The sequence below is a fragment of the Podarcis raffonei genome, chromosome 10 (assembly GCF_027172205.1).
Source record: "Podarcis raffonei isolate rPodRaf1 chromosome 10, rPodRaf1.pri, whole genome shotgun sequence".
Lineage (NCBI taxonomy): Eukaryota > Metazoa > Chordata > Lepidosauria > Squamata > Lacertidae > Podarcis > Podarcis raffonei.
Window position 1 is genome coordinate 30995433 of NC_070611.1, and position 19817 is coordinate 31015249.

The following is a 19817-nucleotide window of genomic DNA, read 5'->3' on the forward strand; positions in this document are numbered from 1 at the left end:
TATGATGTCACACACCTAGGAGGGCAAACGCCACAACAACTGTGCCTAAGTCTTTGTTCTATATGAGTTGGCAAACTTGTTATTTGGCCTGGATCATTCAAACTGCAGGGGAAACTTGATGTGGAAGAATATAAGAGGTCAGGCAAGAACCTTTCTCCAAGACACTTTAGTTTTCTATGCGCATACATTTTATTTCTGTGGATGAGAATTCCATTATGTAAGCCCCAAAATGCAATTTGAGGTGGTATGGCCCAGAGTGGGAACAGGTAGAAATAAACCACCTTGATGAGAACTACAGCCAAGCTTTGTAATAGGAATAATAGAATTCTAGAGTTGGAAGGGATCCCAAGGATCTTCTAGTCCAACCCCCTGCAATGCAGGAATCTTTTTGTCCAATGTGGGGCTCGAACCCACAGCCTTGAGTTTAGAGTATCATACTCTACCGATTGAGCTATCCCGGTGGGTCTTAGTAAGGTTATACAAATTTCTGAATGTTCTGTATGAAAATACTGATCCTAATTGGTAGGTATAAATTATAGAGCTTATTTGTCCAGGGCCACATTAAAAATTAACAACATATCTGTTTTGTCTCTTGCTTACTAATGGTCTATAACCGCCAACACAATGTAACTCTTGGGAAACAAAGAAGTGTGTTTGTGTGTCTCTCTCCCCCTGCCCAATTTCTGTGTTCTGATAACTGTATTTCTTATTAATCTGCTTATATAAAATGGAACAGGGTTGCATCCAACTAAGTTTTATTCAAAATAGACCCAAGAAATTAATGGAACTAATTTAGTTTTGTCCATTAATTTCAACAAGTCTGAGTATAACTGACATTGAAAACAAGCTATTGCAATGAATAAAAGCATCAACATCTGATTGTGCCAGCATCGGATCCTGTCTTAACAAATATGAAGAAAGAGTTGGTGTAGTGACAAAAGTAACCTGCAACTCTACAGATCTTGTTGGACTACAGCTCCCATCATCCATGGCTGTCTGGCACTGATGGGAGTTGAAGTCTAGCAACATTTAAGGGTCACAGATTGCCCACCCTTGGTTAGAGTATTGGACCAGGTCCGAGGAGACCCAGGCTCAAATTTCTACTCATCCATGAAGTTCATTGGCTAACCTTGTGCCAGTCACTATGTCTCAGCCTTTCCTACCGCACAAGGTTATTGTGAAGCTAAAAATGGTAGTGGAGAGAGAATCATGTTCACTCTCCAGATTTCCTTAGTGTAAGGGCAGCAGATAAGGCTGGTGACAGTGCTCTCTAAAGATCTCCCTTCAGGTGTCTTTCGACTGACAGGTTCTGAGTCAAGCCCACTGGTTCCAGAAGACAAAGATACCAAAGCACTAATTTCGCAATAAATAGATTATGTATTAAATATTATAAGGGGGTGCAATTCTCGTGAACAGCATGAATACAAGATGGCATGAGGAAATGTGCAATTGGAGGTGAGGGAAAATCATTGCTAATTAAAAAGAAAGGAAGCGATATATGCTTTATGCACATTCAAGGTCCTAGCAATAGGGCGCACCAATAAAAATTAAGAGAGGGAAGGGCTCCTGGGCAGAATGAAATAAAATGGAAGAATGTGCTGTGTGAGTTGATTATGCATTGAGTAACCTAAAGGATTCTAAGCAGTGAAGTCCTTGCTTATACCACCGCCTTGTGGTTGCCAATCAGTGGTGAGAAGGTATTTCTTCAGCAGCAATAAGCAGTTTGGAATAGTATCTGGAGGCTCTTGGGGAAGAGGCGGGGGGCGGGGGGGAAGCACAAAGTGTAAACCAACGTTTGCCTGTATGTTTGGCACACAAACCAAAATTTGGGTTCTAAACAACAGCTAGCACACCCCTGCAGTGTAAAATAACAGTGGGGAGGGGGGCAGTTGAGTGACACAACGGTCAGTTCCTATGTACAGTGTAACAAAGGAAAAACGACAATGACAAAAATGAGCATATAGGGTGGAATTCACACTAAGGCACAACAGAATATTCCCCCCCTTTCCTCCCCTGTGCACCCCTATGTCTTTTGTAGAGGTTCTCCCACAGAGAGCACAGGACCAGAAGAATGGCAGGGAAGTCCTGTTATTCAAGCAGAAGTTATTCCGGTCATGCAATTATATAGTGCAAGTCTGCAAATTTTTCTAGAATTTTACATGTTGCTTTTGAAAGAGCTGCAGTATCTACTCAAGATGTTGTTGTATCTAATGTTTGTCATACTCCGAGTAAACCCACTGAATTTATTGGCCGCGGCTCACTTAATTTTAGTGGGTTTGCACTGAGAAGAACTTAGTTAAATGCAACGCATCATGTGTGCGCTCATGCGCATGGAGACTAGTGCACTGTACATGCTCACTGGAACTTCTCCGCTGGTTCCAGAAAAAACAAATTCTGTAATTAGAATTTTCTGCATTTCATTCAAATAGTGAACTTTTAAAATTGCAGTAGTTTAACATTTTGAATTGCCGCTTAACATCATCCACATTACTTGGATTTTCATTCTGCTCTTTTATAAGCCTTTGTTTGATTTAAAGGCATGCTTTTAAAGAGACAGATGGGACTTTGCAAGCTATCTGAAACCTCCCTTTGAATGTTAAAATTTACAGCTTGCTTGATAAAATGCACCTGTTCAGTGTTTGTTTCAATATGGCTAGAAAGCGCATTGCCTTCTGTCCCAGGGATGTCTTCATTTCTTAAAATTTTGTTATGAATGTTAGCTTCAGGGTGCTGCTGCCTGTTGCCTTCACCCCAGGATGGTATTTATTCCAATATACCAGCATGTTAACTTGGGAACTAGGAGACAAAAGATTAAGTAGCAGGCTTTATATTGCTGTTGCTTCTGCCCAGTACGATATTAACTGCTGACAGCAGAAAAGGTGTTTCTAATTTTCCATTTAAGAAATAATCCACTTTCTGCACAATGATAATTTTGTTTCTATTTTATATTGACCGGTGGTAATTGCTTATTCACTTAGCCTCCTTGAGCGTGTCAGTAGATAAAGGGTGTGGATATTGAAGCTACTAAATTACTTCATATTGGAATTGGACATTTGCAGATTCCGTTCCATCGTGCAAAGTCAATTTAATTCAGGAAATAAAAACAGGGCTGACGTTGGAGTGTGTGCTTGAATTTAACAATGTAAAAGCCATAAAGGGAGCTTCTGCTGAGACCTTATTCCCTGTTTCCCCCCTCCACTTTCTTTAGGATCTTCATCGAACTGGATGCAGTTCTTACTGTGGCCAGGAGGCAGAGCAAGACAGAGTGGTATTAAAACGTGTTTTACTGGCTTACGCCAGGTGGAACAAATCTGTAGGATATTGTCAAGGCTTTAACATTCTGGCCGCCCTCATTCTTGAAGTAATGGAAGGCAACGAGGGAGATGCTTTAAAAGTGAGTAACGCTACTGAGCAAGGTGTTGTTTTTACCTGTATTTTGAAATTTTTCTATCAGAATAGTTTGGCAGTGGGGATAAAGTCCCCCGAAGCAGGGTATGGGTGTTGGTGTTTTTTACACAGGAATGCAGGGGATTTTGAGTTAAGTCCAGTCAAAGGCGACTATGGGGTTGCGGCGCACATCTCGCTTTCAGGCCGAGGGAGCTGGCATTTGTCCACAGGCAGTTTTCCGGGTCATGTGGCCAGCATGCCTAAACCACTTCTGGCACAATGGAACACCATGACGGAAATCAGAGTGCACAGAAATGCCATTTACCTTCCCGCCACAGTGGTACCTATTTATCTACTTGCACTTTTTGGTGTGCTTTCAAATTCCTGGTTGGCAGGAGCTGGGACAGAGCGACAGAAGCTCACCCTGTCATGGGGATTCGAACCACCAACCTTCTGATCGGCAAGCCCAAGAGGCTCAGTGGTTTAGACCACAGCACCACCTGCTTCCCTTTACCTTTACCTTGAATACAAGTAGATAGAGAATTGCATGGAAATAATTTGTATTCAACCACAGTGATTCCGCGGGACCCTTACTAGCTGCTAGCCTTTTCTGCTTTGTTTTCAGATTATGATTTACTTAATTGATAAAGTGCTGCCTGACAGCTATTTTGTCAATAACCTCCGAGCGCTATCTGTCGACATGGCCGTGTTCCGAGACCTCTTGAGAATGAAACTTCCTGAGCTGTCACAGCATTTGGATACTCTTCAAAGAGCTGCCAACAGGGAAAGTGGAGGTAGATGCCTGCACAGATACCTTCCAATTGTTTTCTTTGTTAGTTTTCTGTTTCTTCGCTCCTATAACATTTCTTTGCCCTGGGAGCCTTTAGAACGCATCTGATCACGAGGTTAAAAAATATATTAGCCTGTTTAAAACTTAACAAATATTTGAGGTGAAACTAATTATTATTATTATTTATTAAATTTGTATACCCGTCCTTCATCTGAAGGTGGTCCACAACATAAAAATACATAACGAGAACACAAAATACATAATGAAAGCAAGAACAAAACAAAACCGATAATGTTCCCCCTGACAAACACATTTAAAATGATGTAGAATGTTAATCAGCCAAAAGTCTGGTTAAAGAGAGAAGTTTTTGCCTGGCACAGTGATATGTAATGAAGGTGCCAGGGGAGCCTCCCCGAAGAGAGCATTTTACATGTGGGGAGCCACCACAGAAAAGGCCCTTTCTTGTGTTGCCATGCTCTGGGTTTCTCATGGACGAAGGACCTCAGATGATTATCACAGGGCCCTCATATATTTTTTTGTATCAGATTTTTTAAAAAATAGCAAACATCATAGTGAAAATAGTAATAACTGTTCCAGTTGGGGTTACTGGTTTGAGAGAGAATCTGTTCTTTGCTGCTGTGTTAATTTACATTTTTAAGGTATCTCCTGTATTTTTTCTTAAATGCTAAATTATGGCTGTGAACTGCTTCGGAAAGACTTCTTGTCTTGAAAAGCAGCATAAGAAAGTTCAATAAATAATTGATCATCACTGCAGAGTTAAAAGATGCTAAGAGAGTGCTGGGCAATTGGACAAACCATTCCATTGAAAATTGGGATACTACGGAGTTTGACATGCAAATACTGATACCTAATCCCACTTGTTGTATTTGGGCATTGCTTGCAGGCTTCCCATAAGCATCTAGTTGGCCACTGTGAGAACAGGATGCTGGACTTTGGCCCGATGAAGCAGGGTTATTTTTATGTAAAAGAGAGGAAGAGATGGGTTGATGGAAGTAGAAATGCAAGTGTAACAGAGTTTATTGTTACACTCCTGATCCAATCACCTCCCACACCGCTGTTCAGTTTATGATACCAATTCAGAAGGCTTGAGGGGGGTAAAAATCCTACCGGATTCCGACATTAGTAAAAGCTGAGCAATGCTATTTCATAGAGGAATGTTGCTAGCATATTATCAATTGTGTTTGGCTTCCTTGGATCTATGGCAAACCGAAAAATGAATGGAATGGGATCATTTGTTGTTACTGCAATTCTGTATTTTTCTTCCTTATGGGTTGTGTTAAGACAAACACTTTCAGGGAATAGATGTGGATCTGTTCTATTTTTTTCTGTTTCAGGCGGTTACGAACCCCCACTCACGAATGTCTTCACTATGCAGTGGTTCCTGACCTTGTTTGCTACATGCCTTCCTAACCATACAGTTCTAAAAATCTGGGATTCTGTGTTCTTCGAAGGGTCAGAAATTATACTGAGAGTAGCACTGGCTATTTGGGCAAAGCTGGGAGAGTAAGTATACTTTCAGCCTACGCCTAAAGGAAATGATACTGAATAGTTGTTTGGAGGGTTGGAAGTACTATATGAAATGGTACTGAAGTTCTGACAATGATGCCCATTCTTTTTTCCTTCTCCATCCCAGTTGACCCATATAGCGTGCTTTGCGATGCAGCTATGTTACATACAGTTCAGTTGTTTTGTGGGTTGGTGGTAGTGAGGCAGCAGCTGACATTGCTCCTAAAACATATCCCAGAAGTTGAATCGCCCTCCTTAGTGATTCATATACAGTCATACCTTGGTTCTCGAACAGAATGCATTCTGGGAGTCCGTTCGACTCCCGGAACCATTAGAAAATCAAGGCGCTGCTTCCGATTGGCTGCAGGAGTGTCCTGCAGCCAATCAGAAGCAGCGCTGGACGATCAGGTTCTGAAAACCAGAACGCTCTCTTCTGGGTTTCGATCGTTCAGGAGCCAATTTGGCCGGGAGCCAAGGTACAACTGTAAATGGATCATGTACAACATTACATTTACCATATTGGCCCAAATATAAGCAGCACTTTTTTTTCCAAATTCTGCCTATGCAGAATATAAGTGTGGCTTATATTTGTGACCTTACATGGCGCGGCTCCCCCCCCCCCGCCCCCAGAGAGCAGACAGGAGCATGGGGCGATGGCACGCAACCCGTCCGCCGTTCCCAAGCCTCCATCGGGGGAAAGGGGGGGGAGGCCGTTAGCAAAGCGGTGGGCTCTCCCCCCTCCCAGAGAGCAGCACAGTGTGTGGAGCGACTGCCCGCAGCCCGCCCACTGCTTCTGCCTCCCCTGAACTGCCTAAGGAAGGGGGAAGGGGGGAAGGCCGGCCTAGGAAGCAGCCCGGTTATTTTCTTTTTTTTCTTTTCCCCACTGCAATTTTAAAGCTGCGGCTTATTTATGGGTGTGTCTTATATTTAGGCCAAAACAGTATTATGTTCAAGATTAATGCAACGGTTTATATACTGGGACAGTGTCTGGGACAGCTATCATGGTTTCCATTGTATTTTATTTTATTTTTTGCTAATGGGAATATTGAAGGGACACTGGTGGCGCTGTGGTCTAAACCACAGAGCCCTAGGGCTTGCCAATCAGAAGGTCGGCGGTTTGAATCCCCGTGACGGAGTGAGCTCCTGTTGTTTGGTCCCAGCTCCTGCTCACTTAGCAGTTTGAAAGCACCTCAAGTGCAAGTAGATAAATAGGTACCACTCCAGCGGGAAGGTAAACAGCGTTTCTGTGCGCTGCTCTGGTTCGCCAGAAGTGGCTTAGTCATGCTGTCCACATGACCCGGAAAAACTGTCTGCGGACAAACGCTGGCTCCCTTGGCCAGTAAAGTGAGATGAGCGTGCACTGGACCTAATGGTCAGGGGTACCTTTACCTTTACCTTTAATGGGAATATTATGGGGTTGGATCCAGACTTTGCTGCAGCCAGTGGAGAAGTATCTTTGCTAGTTGCAACCAGCACTACTTCCGACACTGTGTGGCTGGGTGGGAGGGAGCCTTCTGTTGAATCAGAAGCCTTGCATAGAGGGAGGATTCCTGTCCACAAAAGACTGCCTGGATCCAACCCACAAAATTTACACAGGCTTTTTGTCCAGGAGAGGCGCCCACTAAATGAAGAGGAGGGGAGCTCACTATTTGCCAGGTACCCCTCCCCCAAATGCAACTCTTGGTGTCCACCTCCCCAAAATCAGCTCCAGAGATTTGAGGGACCCTTCAGAAGAGGAAAGGGGGAATCGGCAACAGTTCCTTCCCCTCCTCTTCCATTAGCAGAGGTGTCTGCTGAATCAAAAGCCCTTTTGTTGAGTACAAGGGAGTTAATTGAATTCCACCCAGAGTGTTTGCAGCCCTTAATGAAAGTCTAAGAAACACCCTGGTAATTGAATAAACTAATTATATTCAAAGGATTGTTTTTTTAAAAGAAGTGTGTTTATTCTGGGACAAGTTCTAACAAATATTCTAGTGGCTGTCAAGAACAGTTGATTAAAAAAGCTAATAGCAAGGGCTTTAGGAATCATTTCCATCGCTTGTGAAGAACTTGAAAAAGCTTTCTGAAATAAAGTACTAAGACACGTAAATTCAGATTTATGCTTTAAATAATAATAATAATAATACTTGGAACAACTCATTTCTTTTCCCAGTTAGTTACATTCAAAGCAAAAAGACCCAGTCCTTTTGTGAACAAGTTTTTGTCATTGACTTCAAGGGTAATTGCAAGCAGAAGACTACTAGTTCAGCTGGAAAATGTTTTGCTGGATTCCATTATTGCTTCTGATCTCCTCTTCTGATGCCCACATATTTTGCTTTCCTGAAGAGCCAGTTTAGATGCAAAAATTGTCCCTGAAATAAGACAAAAAACTAATTAAGTGCTACTTTCTAAATGCAATTAACACTAATCACGATTTAAAATTTTTCCATAATAGGCAGACAGTTTTCATTTTGACTTCGTCTTTCAAAGAACAATTAGATTTTATTTTATGTCTCATGAGCAGAATTTGCTCACGAGATGTTCCTGTTGCTAGGGTAGGGTAGGCAATTCTTGGTGATTTCCCAGTGCACCACTGAAAGTCTGCTCTGAAAGGATCAAGAGTGGTGTGGGAGGTTTATGGAGGACCCAGTTAGGTTTATGGAGGGCTGTAGAAGGAAGGGGACGCGGGTGGCACTGTGGGTTAAACCACTGAGCCTAGGGCTTGCCGATCAAAAGGTCAGCGGTTCGAATCCCCGCGACGGGGTGAGCTCCCATTGCTCGGTCCCTGCTCCTGCCAACTTAGCAGTTCAAAAGCACAAAGTGCAAGTAGGAGGCAGTGGAAGACAGGAGTGCATGGAGTGCTCTGGTCCATGGGGTCACGAAGAGTCGGACACGACTAAACGACTAAACAACAACAAAAGTAGGTCATAGCTTGATTCCAGGTGGATCACAACATGTGCACCACCACCATTTACTTCTTAAGGGTATATGAAATATGATGTTGATCTGATGGTGCCACAGTTTCTTTTGCAGCTTCCTGCAGTGCAGAGTCTCTTGTTTCCGTTTATATAGATATTATTTAGTTTGTAACCCAGGGAGGTAAAAGTATATTGAAAACATAGCACCAGACTATTGAACTGTTGTCTATGTTTTTATACTTGAATATTTTTGGCTACTGAAATAGTTTTGCGTTGCTTCTAGAAAATACTCAGGTTTAGATCTGAGTGCTCAGGTGGAAAGGTTACATCCACCTCGGGTCCTCCTCTAAAACAAGGACACAAAGATAAATTATGATGATCAAAGCCAACCTGATATTTATTTCAAGTACGTCTTTGTCAGAGTCTCTGTTTCGGTCGCTTATCTACAGAAGCTCATGGTGAGATTGCGGTTTTCAGAGTTAAACTGGCAATCTGAAATAGAAGATGCTGCATGAATTCTAAGTCATGATCATTTTCATTCCTTTGAGGCACATGTACTGTTGTCTTGAATCACTATCTTGTTGTCCTTTCTTTGACCTCTCAAGAGCACCCTAAAGAGTTCAACTGTCTACAGATCAATCACATGCTCACTGAGAAAACACCACATTGAAGGGGGGAAATAATCATTCCTCTGTGGAAGTCGAAAGAAGGGCAGGAAAACTTCAAAAGAAGCTCTCATCAAACTGGAACTGTGCAAATATTAAACAACTATGTCTCTAAAGCTTCTATCTAAATTTTATCTAGGATGTACATGTGTAGAGACAGCAGTCTAGCCTCTCCTTTAAATGGAATGGTTACTACCCTTTCCTTTGGAAATTTCCCAGGAATGTTTTTGGGACCCATTTACTGGCCTGCCACTTAATAACAGATGGTTCCCATGCTGATGTAGAGATTAAACAAATTTTCACAAAACACTGACAAGTTGCATAGGCACTGCAGTAAGGAAATAACTGAACAGAAACAGGACTAGTCTTTTCCTTCCTACACTTAAGGTTGAAGTCCTATCAAACATTTGGTAACACTTCCCTCTCCTTTCCCTTTGCTCTGTGTGCTGAAATTGCTTCCTACTCCGAGCATAGTTAGTCCGTGTGATCATAGTTCATCGTAGATGGCTGGCTTTTAAAGACCGATTGCTCTCTTTCTAAACTACAAAATGGTTTGAATCACTTTCAGTTGGATTACTGAATTAGAATCTGCTTTTTTTCTTCTTACCGTGTTAGTTCGAATTTTATAAGTGTTCTGTTTTTTATGATTTTGAGCTGCTTTGAGAAAAGTGGCGTAAGAAATAATGTAAATAAATAATCGCCACAGAGTAAATCACCCAAATAGGGTGCTTCGTTGGACGACTCATTCCCCTGAACACTGGGATACTTTCAAGTGTGACAAAGAAATAGTGTTGTATTTTCACTTTTTATGTTTGCATGATGCTGAAACACAGATTAATAGCCTGTTCTCTAATTAGAGCTATTTGTGGATATCTGTCTACTAATATCACTAGTGTTAAGCTGTTTATGTGTGTCCCCCTCTCTCCAAATAACTGATTACGCACTCTATATTTACTCAGAAATATAACATGTTGTTTAGATAATGGAAATGTTTGTGTTGCGATGCAGGCAGATAGATTGTTGTGAAACTGCGGATGAATTCTATGGCACCATGGGAAAGTTAACCCAAGAGATGCTGGAAGGCGACCTGATTGATAGCAATGAACTCATGCAGGTTAGTAAGTATGAACTACATTAAGGTGAAACTAGGGTGGAATAAAGGGACGTGGGTGGTGCTGTGGGTTAAACCACAGAGCCTAGGACTTGCTGATCAGAAGGTCGGTGGTTCAAATCCCCGCGATGGGGTGAGCTCCCGTTGCTCGGTCCCTGCTCCTGCCAACCTAGCAGTTCGAAAGCACGTCAAAGTGCAAGTAGATAAATAGGTACCGCTGCGGCGAGAAGGTAAATAGCGTTTCTGTGCACTGCTCAGGTTCGCCAGAAGTGGCTTGGTCATGCTGGCCACATGACCTGGAAGCTGTACGCTGGTACCCTCGGCCAATAAAGTGAGATGAGCGCCGACTGGACCTAATGGTCAGGGGTCCCTTTACCTTTACCTTTAGGGTGGAATAATCTTGCTCTGGTTGGACAAAGCTCACGTTTTTTCAAGGTATTAAAAATATCCGAAAGGGACGCTGTAGCTCAGTGGTAGAATATCTTCCCTGCATGCAAAGGTTTTCATATTCAGCCCCTGGCATCTTCTGTTAGGACTGAGAAAGAGTCCTTTATAGAGCTGCTGCCAGTAAGCAAATATAGTATGAGCTAGAAGGTCTGACCCTGTATAAGGCAGCTTACTGGGTTCCTGTGTTCAGAAAAGGAAGAAAAAAACAGTTCAAAAATTATAAAGTGTTCTCTGAAATCTAATTGAAGCGGAGTGTTCTATTACTGTTAATAACAAGTCAACCTTGTACAGTTCGCTTTTCATCCAACTTTGGCAAGAACTTTAAAGACAGGGAAGGAACCTTATGAATAATGCAAATGTGCTGTACTTTTAAAATACAAAGCAGTGGCTGCCCACATAGCTCTCGAAATAGGTTTGTACAATACTGAGAAGAGTGCAATGAATGTCAGTATCAAACTGCTTCCTTCTCTCTTATAAATTGCATTTCAGTGATTGGTTTGATGTGTGAATTCAAGATATGGGGCAATATAGGCAGATAGCATTGAGTATTAAAGGAAGCCTGCCTTCGGCCATGTAAGATAGCCCACCAAGATGCTTAATAAATCACCTATTTTTTGCAGTTTTGGGGAGGATTTTTTTAAAAAAGGAAGGTACAATATATGGCTGTAGTGTTATGTTCAGCTTGGTGGGCTATGGATATTGGTTCCCCCACCCACCCAGAAGTAGCCATATCAGTCTGTTGCAGCTAAAAGAGAAGGGGACAGGAACGCGTAGTTCTATTTATAACCTAAACCTCTGGAAATTAGCAACATGCAGAAAAATAATAATGGTACAATTTCATTCAGAGGTTTCATATGGAACAGATTTCTATAAAGGGTATAAATGATTTTCAGGTTCTGCTACAATTCTTCTCCCAAAGGATAGCATTGTAGGAATATAGTAACGATGCAGGTGAAAGTGATCAAACTCGAATAAGGGGGCGGGGGAGAGATGTGAGGGCTAGGTGCAGTTTTGTCTGTTCCCACGCTTGCCAGGTGTTGTCCGGACTCGCAAAACGGAAGAGGTGTTTTATGTTGTTGGAGTTTTTGTGCACACTTCTGACTGAGGCAAAAGGAATCTCATCTCCAGAAGGGCTTAATGTTTCATTGCTTGCACTGCATCAGGGCAATGTGGTGTCCCTTTTCCCCACCACCACCTTCAGGCAAGAAGTATAGCATCAGTTTCTATGGTAGCTTTTGTGTATTAAGTACAGGCCAAGCAGACTCACTCATTCTTTATTCATTCAGAAACACGCCTTAATTGAGAGACTTTTGCCCTGTGCTAACGCTCCCAGAGAGTGCATATGGCAGCACTTCTTTTTTGGCAAAGCAGACGTTTGTGATTATTTCCACCCTTTGTTCACTTTCTTGCTTTTGTGTCACGGTAGCAATAAAGAATTCTTCCAACATCTGTTAGTTCATAATTTCTGTTTGGAGTGGGTGCAGAGAGGACAGAAGTTGCAGTTTGGCAACATCCGCAGGACCATAGATCAACCACACTTGCAGCAGAGATGGTTTAAATTTGCACACACTGCCTTGAAAACAAATGCCTTAGAATGCAGCGAATGCTTGCATTTGCGCGAGTTTCGCATGCATGTCCTTGTTATCTTTTCTGCCTGATTCAAACAGTTCTCTTATGTTTCCAGCGAGACAGTCATCTTCTTTCCTGCAGGAAATGTATGTTCCATCACAAAAAACCAAACCTTTCACCTTTCGTTTCAGTACATGAGGAAATATATTGCCTAATCCTGCAGCCATCCTTTATTTGAGTTATGGACAGTTGCTTTGAAAAATTAAAAGAAAAGGCACCGATTTTAAAAGCTTGTCTCTTTCTTTTTGCCCCCTAGACTGTTTATTCTATGGCCCAGTTCCCTTTCCCACAACTAGCAGAATTACGGGAGAAATATACATACAACATTACTCCTTTTCCTGCCTCAGTGAAATCAGCTTCAGGGTAAGTCTGTCCTCACCTCTTGCCAGTACCATATATTGTAATCCAGGCAAGATCTGTATATAAAAGGGACAAACGTAGATGATTATGTATCTTGAGCCTGGTGAACTGTTCAGTTTATTATAGATGCATTTGCAAGTCCAGGTCAGCAGTGTGTCTGTGTGCTTTCCTTTTGCAGATGGCTGGGAAAAATTAGAGACAGTGATGAGGAGAACGACCTTGATGATGAAGATTCCATAGCTAATGTCATTGGTTGCCTTGGGCCATTCAGTGGGTTTCTAGCCCCAGAACTACAGAAGTATCAAAAGCAATTCAAAGGTAAAGAATGTAAACATTACAGCATCACCATAGGAGCCTCTTTCCCCCATGGGTTTATCTTGCAGTTCTGCTATGTAGTTTAGAGGCCGGCAGATTACCATCCCTGGGCATCAGCCTTTAATCAAATGCTCGAAGGACAAACCATGCCATTCCGTGGCCTATGAAAGGTGGGTACAGGAGCATTTGATTAATATGGCCCATTGGATTTAAAATGGTTTTTACATATGTTTTTATTACTGATTTTTTAAATAGTTGAGTCACATTAGGCTGTTTCATAGGAAGTGCTTCATAGGTGAAATATAGCTGTCTCTTTGGTGCTGATCACAGTACAATCAAACCTCGGCTCCTGAACAGCTCCATTTTCGAACAGTTTGGCTCCCAAACACCAAAAACCCAGAAGTAAATGCTCTAGTTTTTGAACATTTTTCAGAAGCCGAATGTCCGGCGCAGCTTCTGAGTGCAGGAAGCTCCTGCAACCAACAGGAAGCTGCGATTCAGTTGTTGAAAGTTTCAGAAGCCAAATGGGCTTCCGGAACAGATTATGTCCGACAACTGCGGTTTGACTGTACGATAGAATGGTATTTTATCTCAGATATAATGCGATTGGGCTCACAACTGAGCAATTAGAGAGGAGCAGTGTATCCCTTCCTTAACTACGTTCTGTTCCCCACCCCCATGATGGCTTGCTGTGTACTTTTGAGAACAGCGTTTCTAAGTAATATTCAAAGTCACATCAAGATGAATATATGGTAATTTTTTTGTTGATAGTTCCTGAGGGTTTAAGTACAGGCCGGTAACAGTTTCATGTTGACTACTGCTGATCTTTTGAGGTTTAAAATTTGCCAGCCGTTTAAATGCAAGTACAGACAATGCCAGGTTATTGAAATCCTCTGCTCATGTAAGGCAGGGATGGGGAATCTGTGCCCCCCAGGTGATTTTTGGATTGCGGCTACCTTCATCCCCAACCAGCAATGCCAGTGGTTAGGGGATAATGAGAGTTTATAGTCCAAACAGCATCTGGAGGGCTACAGTTTTTCCTCCCCCGATTTAAGGACGGTGGGGTTGCCATTATGTAATACATTCTGATGCGTTTCTCATGCTCTCTTTCTACTATGCATAGATCATAATGAAGAGCAGACTCTAGGTTCCAGCAATATTGCAGAGCTAAGCCCTGGAGCAATAGATGCCTGTCGGAGCGAATACCACGCCGCTTTTAACAGTATGATGATGGAACGTATGACCACAGACATTAATGCGCTGAAAAGGCAGTATTCACGGATAAAGAAGAAACAGCAGCAACAGGTCCATCAGGTGTACATCAGAGCAGGTAAATTGCTTGTGTTTGGAAGCGCAAGTTAGCTTCATGTGCATGAGAAAGCAAATCATGTTTTTGTGTTCATCTATAGAAGACGAAAAGAATGAAGTAGTTGGAAGGATCTCATCTGACTAAAGAGCTTGTCACTTATAAAGACGATGTTGATATTTGTTTTTCTTTTGTTAGGGTCTGAAGATGATGACCCTGGGATTATGTTAGATCCCAGGGACCAGCCGAATAATGGTATTTAAAGATATCTATGCTAATCTTGGATACAATATTGATTTCTCTGATTTTACTAACAGCTCTGGCATCCTTGGAATTGGGGTGAAATGTTCTGAATTCCCAATTGGATGGACAGTGATTTGGCATCAGAACTATCAACAAATTACAAGATTAGATATGAATTGGCTGGACTTAGAACAAATATGTTTCAACGCTGATTCAGCATAAAGTGCACATACTGTCGCTGCTGATCAGTAAATACCCTTTGTGACAGTATTATCTGTGGGATGAACCATTTGAAAACTGAACTTTCACTTTACTGCTAGAGATGGGTCGTACCTCCTAACAGTGGTGAGGAATCTTATCCCACATCTGACAGTACGGCCTTCCTGTCCCAGGCTGGATTTTCAGCTCCATCTTTCATAGGAAATACCCCATGAAATGCAATTTTGAAAATCTAAGAAATATAGTATGCACAGAACAACCATGTGGCAAAACCAAATTGATGAAGGTTTTCATTTCCCAGGATTGCCAAAGCCCCTTTTCACTAACCTTAATCAATTGTCTTATATATATATCCTTTGGCACTCTCTCTCTCGTCTCTCTGTGACTGGATATTCTGCTGGGAAATGGTCTGTCTTGGTTACCATATTAAATTGCTGAATGTTCTTTCTATGAAATGGAGTATTTACCCAGCTGCTTGGTTATAGACACCTTTGTGTGGTCGTCAGGACAAGGCAGAGGCAGAAGGCAGAGTCTAGCATGCTATTCACATGATTTAGTAGTTAAACTAAACCAACCCATAGTACCTAATCCATCAATTTATTCATCTGTTGTGTATGTGTATAGCTTCGTAATATATTTAATTGCACATTCTTGCTTTCTTTGGTCTTTACTGCCTTGAAAAGAAGGCTTGGGTTAGGATCTTCATTTTTATTTGCTTGGGATAGGTGTCAGAGAAATTTGTAAAGAGGATCACTGCTGCTCAGTTAAACATATCTGAACTGTAACTTCAGTAGTAGAGTCACATAATCCTGACTGAAACTCTGGAGAGACACTGCCAGTTAGTGTAAGTGCTGAACTAGATGAATCAGTAGCCTGATTTGGTATATGTAACTTCCTATGTACCAGATGTTTTCCCTTTAAAAGTAAATAAGTCCTACTTACCGAATGCTTTTCTTAGTTCTGAATCAACATAAAATACATTTCCCTTGCTTTCTTCAGGCTGCTAGATGCTCTGTTTCTTGTTGCATTTGCCCCCCTCCCAGTCAACAGAAACTATGGAGCCTGCTATTAAGAAAGAGAGAGACATGAGAAGCACATGGTCAAATATCTGGGTCAGTTTTGGATTGGAAAATGCAGTGTATAGCAGGGATAGAAGGATCTTTCAACTTACGTTCTCTCGGTTACTCATTTTTCTATTCTTAAATCACGTCCTCTACATTTCTGTAGCAATCTGATTCATGAAAACTGATCAACATTTTAATGCAAATTTCTCCTAATGAACACATTTTGATAATCGGTTTTGACCAATGCACACATTTTTGCAAGACATTTCCCCTCTTATAATGCATTTTATGTCATTTTCACTGATGCATATTAATACTTTCCCCTAATGTAATGCATTTTTAAAATAAAGGTTGATTGGAGAACACCACCACAAAATTCAGATAAGCGCTAATTTTGAGGGATAGCTTTGTTTCTGTTCTCATATAATTTTCCTGAAAGTGCTAATTTGATAGATCTGCATTTAATTTCAAACTTAATTTAATTTCTCCCCCACCCGTATGTGTGTGTGTTTGTGTATCAGACTGGTCAGGTTTGCTTTAATGTTTGATCATTTTCCTTGCCTCATTCAATAGTGTGCTTCTTAAACGTTTGTTTTCTTCAGATAAAGGACCAGTTACTAGTCTTCTGCCCTCTCAAGTGAACCATTCTCCAGTGATCAACCACCTTCTGCTAGGAAAGAAGATAAAGCCAACTAACAGGTCTTCCAAAAATGCTATTATTCATGTTCCAAATCACGCAGGAGGGAAGATGTCACCTAGTCCCCACGAAGATCTTAAAACAAAGCTCAACTCTCCTTGGCGCACTCACATTAGGGTGCATCGAAAGAATATAGCAAGAGCCAAAGGCCAGCTGGGCTATGGAGATACAATAGGGTTAATAGAAGAGCAGAATGAAGGTGTGAAAACCAGTAGCTCCAATGGGAAAGAAGAGGCTCCAAGCAAATCTGAATCTATGGAAATCGAAGGCAGTGATTCAGATGCCCGGACTGCTGAAGGACAGTCTCCTGAACCAAGTTACAAAGATGCCAATGCCAGCGTCAATGTATCAGCTGTTCAGCTGAAGCTCGAAGCCCTGGAACTTACCCAAAATGACAAAGATGATGTTGAATCAGTATCAACTTCGTTCTGTCAAACACCTCTATCCGAGTTCCCAAATTCGCCCAGTGACAGTGGGACAGTGGCAAAATCTCCCCAAGCTGCCACTACTAAACCACAAGTCTTCAGTCCTTTTCCCAGTGTCAAACCTCTCAGAAAATCAGCTGCGGCCAGAAACCTAGGATTGTATGGTCCAACCGAGAGAACCCCAACTGTACATTTCCCACAGATGAGCAGAAGCTTTAACAAGCCTTCAAGCGGTAACAGCGGGTCAAAAAAACGATGATGTATATATCGCTGGCTCATCATCATAATCATCATCTCGGTTTTTATTATGTGTGTGTTGGTTGTTCTGAAGGAGTTTCTGAATAATTTCATTTCTTAATTGAAATAATGAAGATAAGTCACAACTGGAACATAAACTGTATGATCGAAGATCTGTCTTTTTTTAATATAACGTGGAGTAGTGAAAGTACACAGTGCCACATACAGTTTTCATGTTCAAAAAATGAACATTGACTTTCAGCAATGAGAAGCTGTCATATGGCATTCGGTAATGCAGTGATAGGACAGTTTTCCCCCTGTCAGTTCATCAAGAAGACTACCACCTTTTATGGTTCAGTGGCTAATTAGCAGAGCCTTGTAGCTGCCTCAATGAAGTGCACTGAACTTCAAAATTTAAGGCGGATCAAAATATTTTTTTTAAAAACTGCTTCTGTATAATATATACAGAATATATTTGAGCAGCTGACACATTAGCTGTGTTTTAGCATTTTCCACTTGAATGCCACTGGTGTTACTTCCTTTAATTATTTTTGATATAATAATTATCACCTTGGATCGGGTAAAAAGGGAAGTTGAAATGTGTTCTATGACTTGATCGTGGCTCCCTAAATGATGACCTTCAGTGAGTCACGGGACTGTCGGAATATATATTTAAATCTGTTCGTTAATTTATCACTAAAATTCCTAGAAGTATCTGGTATTAAAGACAAATCTTCCTTAGCCTTTTTGATAAGGTTAAGTCACTTTTCATGTTGACTGCTGGGCAGTGTTGTTCCACGGTGTATGTTAATTCCCTAATGTGTCAGCTTCCCGGCTGAGGAAAATTTATGGCTGTATCCATTATCCTTTAGTTGAAGTTCTCTGAATGGGTTGCATCTCATCCTGCAATCCACAGTTGGTTCAGGAAATGTACTCCCACATAGCACAACAAGAATCCTCCAGACTTCTCTAAGTAATAGCTCTTAGGTTGCAGTCCTGAACAGACTTACCTGGAACGTAGATCCCCAGTTGAACGCAGTAGAACTTACTTCTGAATAGACATGCATGCGATTGTGCTGAATGTGTAACTCTTATGTTTTCAGCGAACAGATAAACCAGCACAGAAGAATAAAGGATCAGTGCAGAATCTAAAGTATCATGCACCTAGATTGCTAACAAGTTTTGGTTTTCCCATGATTTCTGAGCAGCAGTCTACATGCTTCACAGCAAGCCAGTTATGAACCTGAGGAAGGCTCAAAAACAGTTTGTGATATGGCACCAGGTGGGCGTACTTTTAAAAATAAAAATAAAAAATCCTACTGTGTTGGCTTGTCCAATGTACTTCTTTAGGCCTCAGCTGCTGATTCTCCAGTATCATATAAAAGGCATAGGATTTGGTCCTCGAAACACTGACCCAAAACCAATTTGGATTCCAACTTTATTTTGGAAACCTCTGTAGTTTCCTACCCTGAAAGACAATTATGTCCTTCGCCGTGTGAATTTTTCAGAGCTAATATTTTGTCCACATTAAATATTTCTGTAAAAATGATTTCTTCCCATTCCTAAAGGAGTAATGAAAGCAGCTAAAAACTAAGCTAAAATTATATCCAAGATTAGCAATTTGCAAACCCATAAAACATTCTGAAATTGCTTGACACCCCATTTACTCCAATGGAAAGCACTAGAGGGAATCTTATCTGGGGTCTACCCTGTGCATGCACACAATACATTTCAGAGCTGTCTGAGGCTGAGGTCAGTGTCATATGTGGAATTCTGCATGGGTACTAGAGCCCTCCCTGTCCCTGCACATCAATAGGAGCAGCTAGTTTTGGCATGTTGTATCTACCTTTACATTATGATGACAGGTAGTTCTGGACCCATCACTGTTGCCACCTGAGTGGTGCCAGTAAGAAACTGAAATAACTTACTGAGTCTGTCTGCCTTTTGTGCGCTGTGATTTAAGATACTTTGGTGTTAAACTTTGTATCTTTGATGTATACAATGTACTATAGATATTGTAACATAAATATATACAGGATAATATATACAGGATGTATGAAATGGTGTCTTTGTCGGAGAAGTTTTATCTGTGTTTGTGTCTGAGTCTAATGGGTATAGTTGATGCCATTTTCTGTCTTGTAGATTAAATAGGACTTACCAATAATGCATTTTAAATATTAATAATAATGAGTTGCCTCCAATTTCTTGCAGTAAGGCAGGGTTTCTAAATCTCAAATATTTTTAACAAAACAAAAATGCACAGCCCATGATTATCCATGCTGTGTGCATGATCTGCAAATGATCTCTTGTAGATAAATAATTGAATCAGGATGCCTTTCTAGTATACAGAATACACTAGATGATATGATATTGTAAAAACAACAACAACACCTTAATTACTGTGCCTGTGATGAAATAGAAACCAATTCCTTTGCAATGCTCTCAACAACTTTAGAATCTCATGAGCACATTGTAAGAATGCATTGGAATGAATAATC

General features: G+C 41.3%; 1 protein-coding gene across 4 annotated transcripts in view; it reads left to right on the forward strand.

Moving 5' to 3' along the window:
- TBC1D30 (TBC1 domain family member 30) overlaps positions 1 to 18173 on the forward strand; it is a 40450-nt gene extending 22277 nt beyond the window's left edge. For 2 of the 4 annotated variants that reach the window (XM_053405244.1, XM_053405246.1), the window contains 9 exons: positions 3209 to 3394; positions 4013 to 4181; positions 5533 to 5701; positions 10275 to 10380; positions 12710 to 12816; positions 12992 to 13131; positions 14252 to 14458; positions 14633 to 14689; positions 16563 to 18173. In XM_053405244.1, coding sequence (XP_053261219.1) covers positions 3209 to 3394; positions 4013 to 4181; positions 5533 to 5701; positions 10275 to 10380; positions 12710 to 12816; positions 12992 to 13131; positions 14252 to 14458; positions 14633 to 14689; positions 16563 to 17341 — 1920 coding nt within the window. In that variant the 3' untranslated portion in view covers positions 17342 to 18173. The remainder of the gene's footprint in view (positions 1 to 3208; positions 3395 to 4012; positions 4182 to 5532; positions 5702 to 10274; positions 10381 to 12709; positions 12817 to 12991; positions 13132 to 14251; positions 14459 to 14632; positions 14690 to 16562) is intronic. The other 2 variants (XM_053405245.1, XM_053405247.1) reach the window with 1 other exon arrangement.
- Positions 18174 to 19817: the final 1644 nt, after the last annotated feature.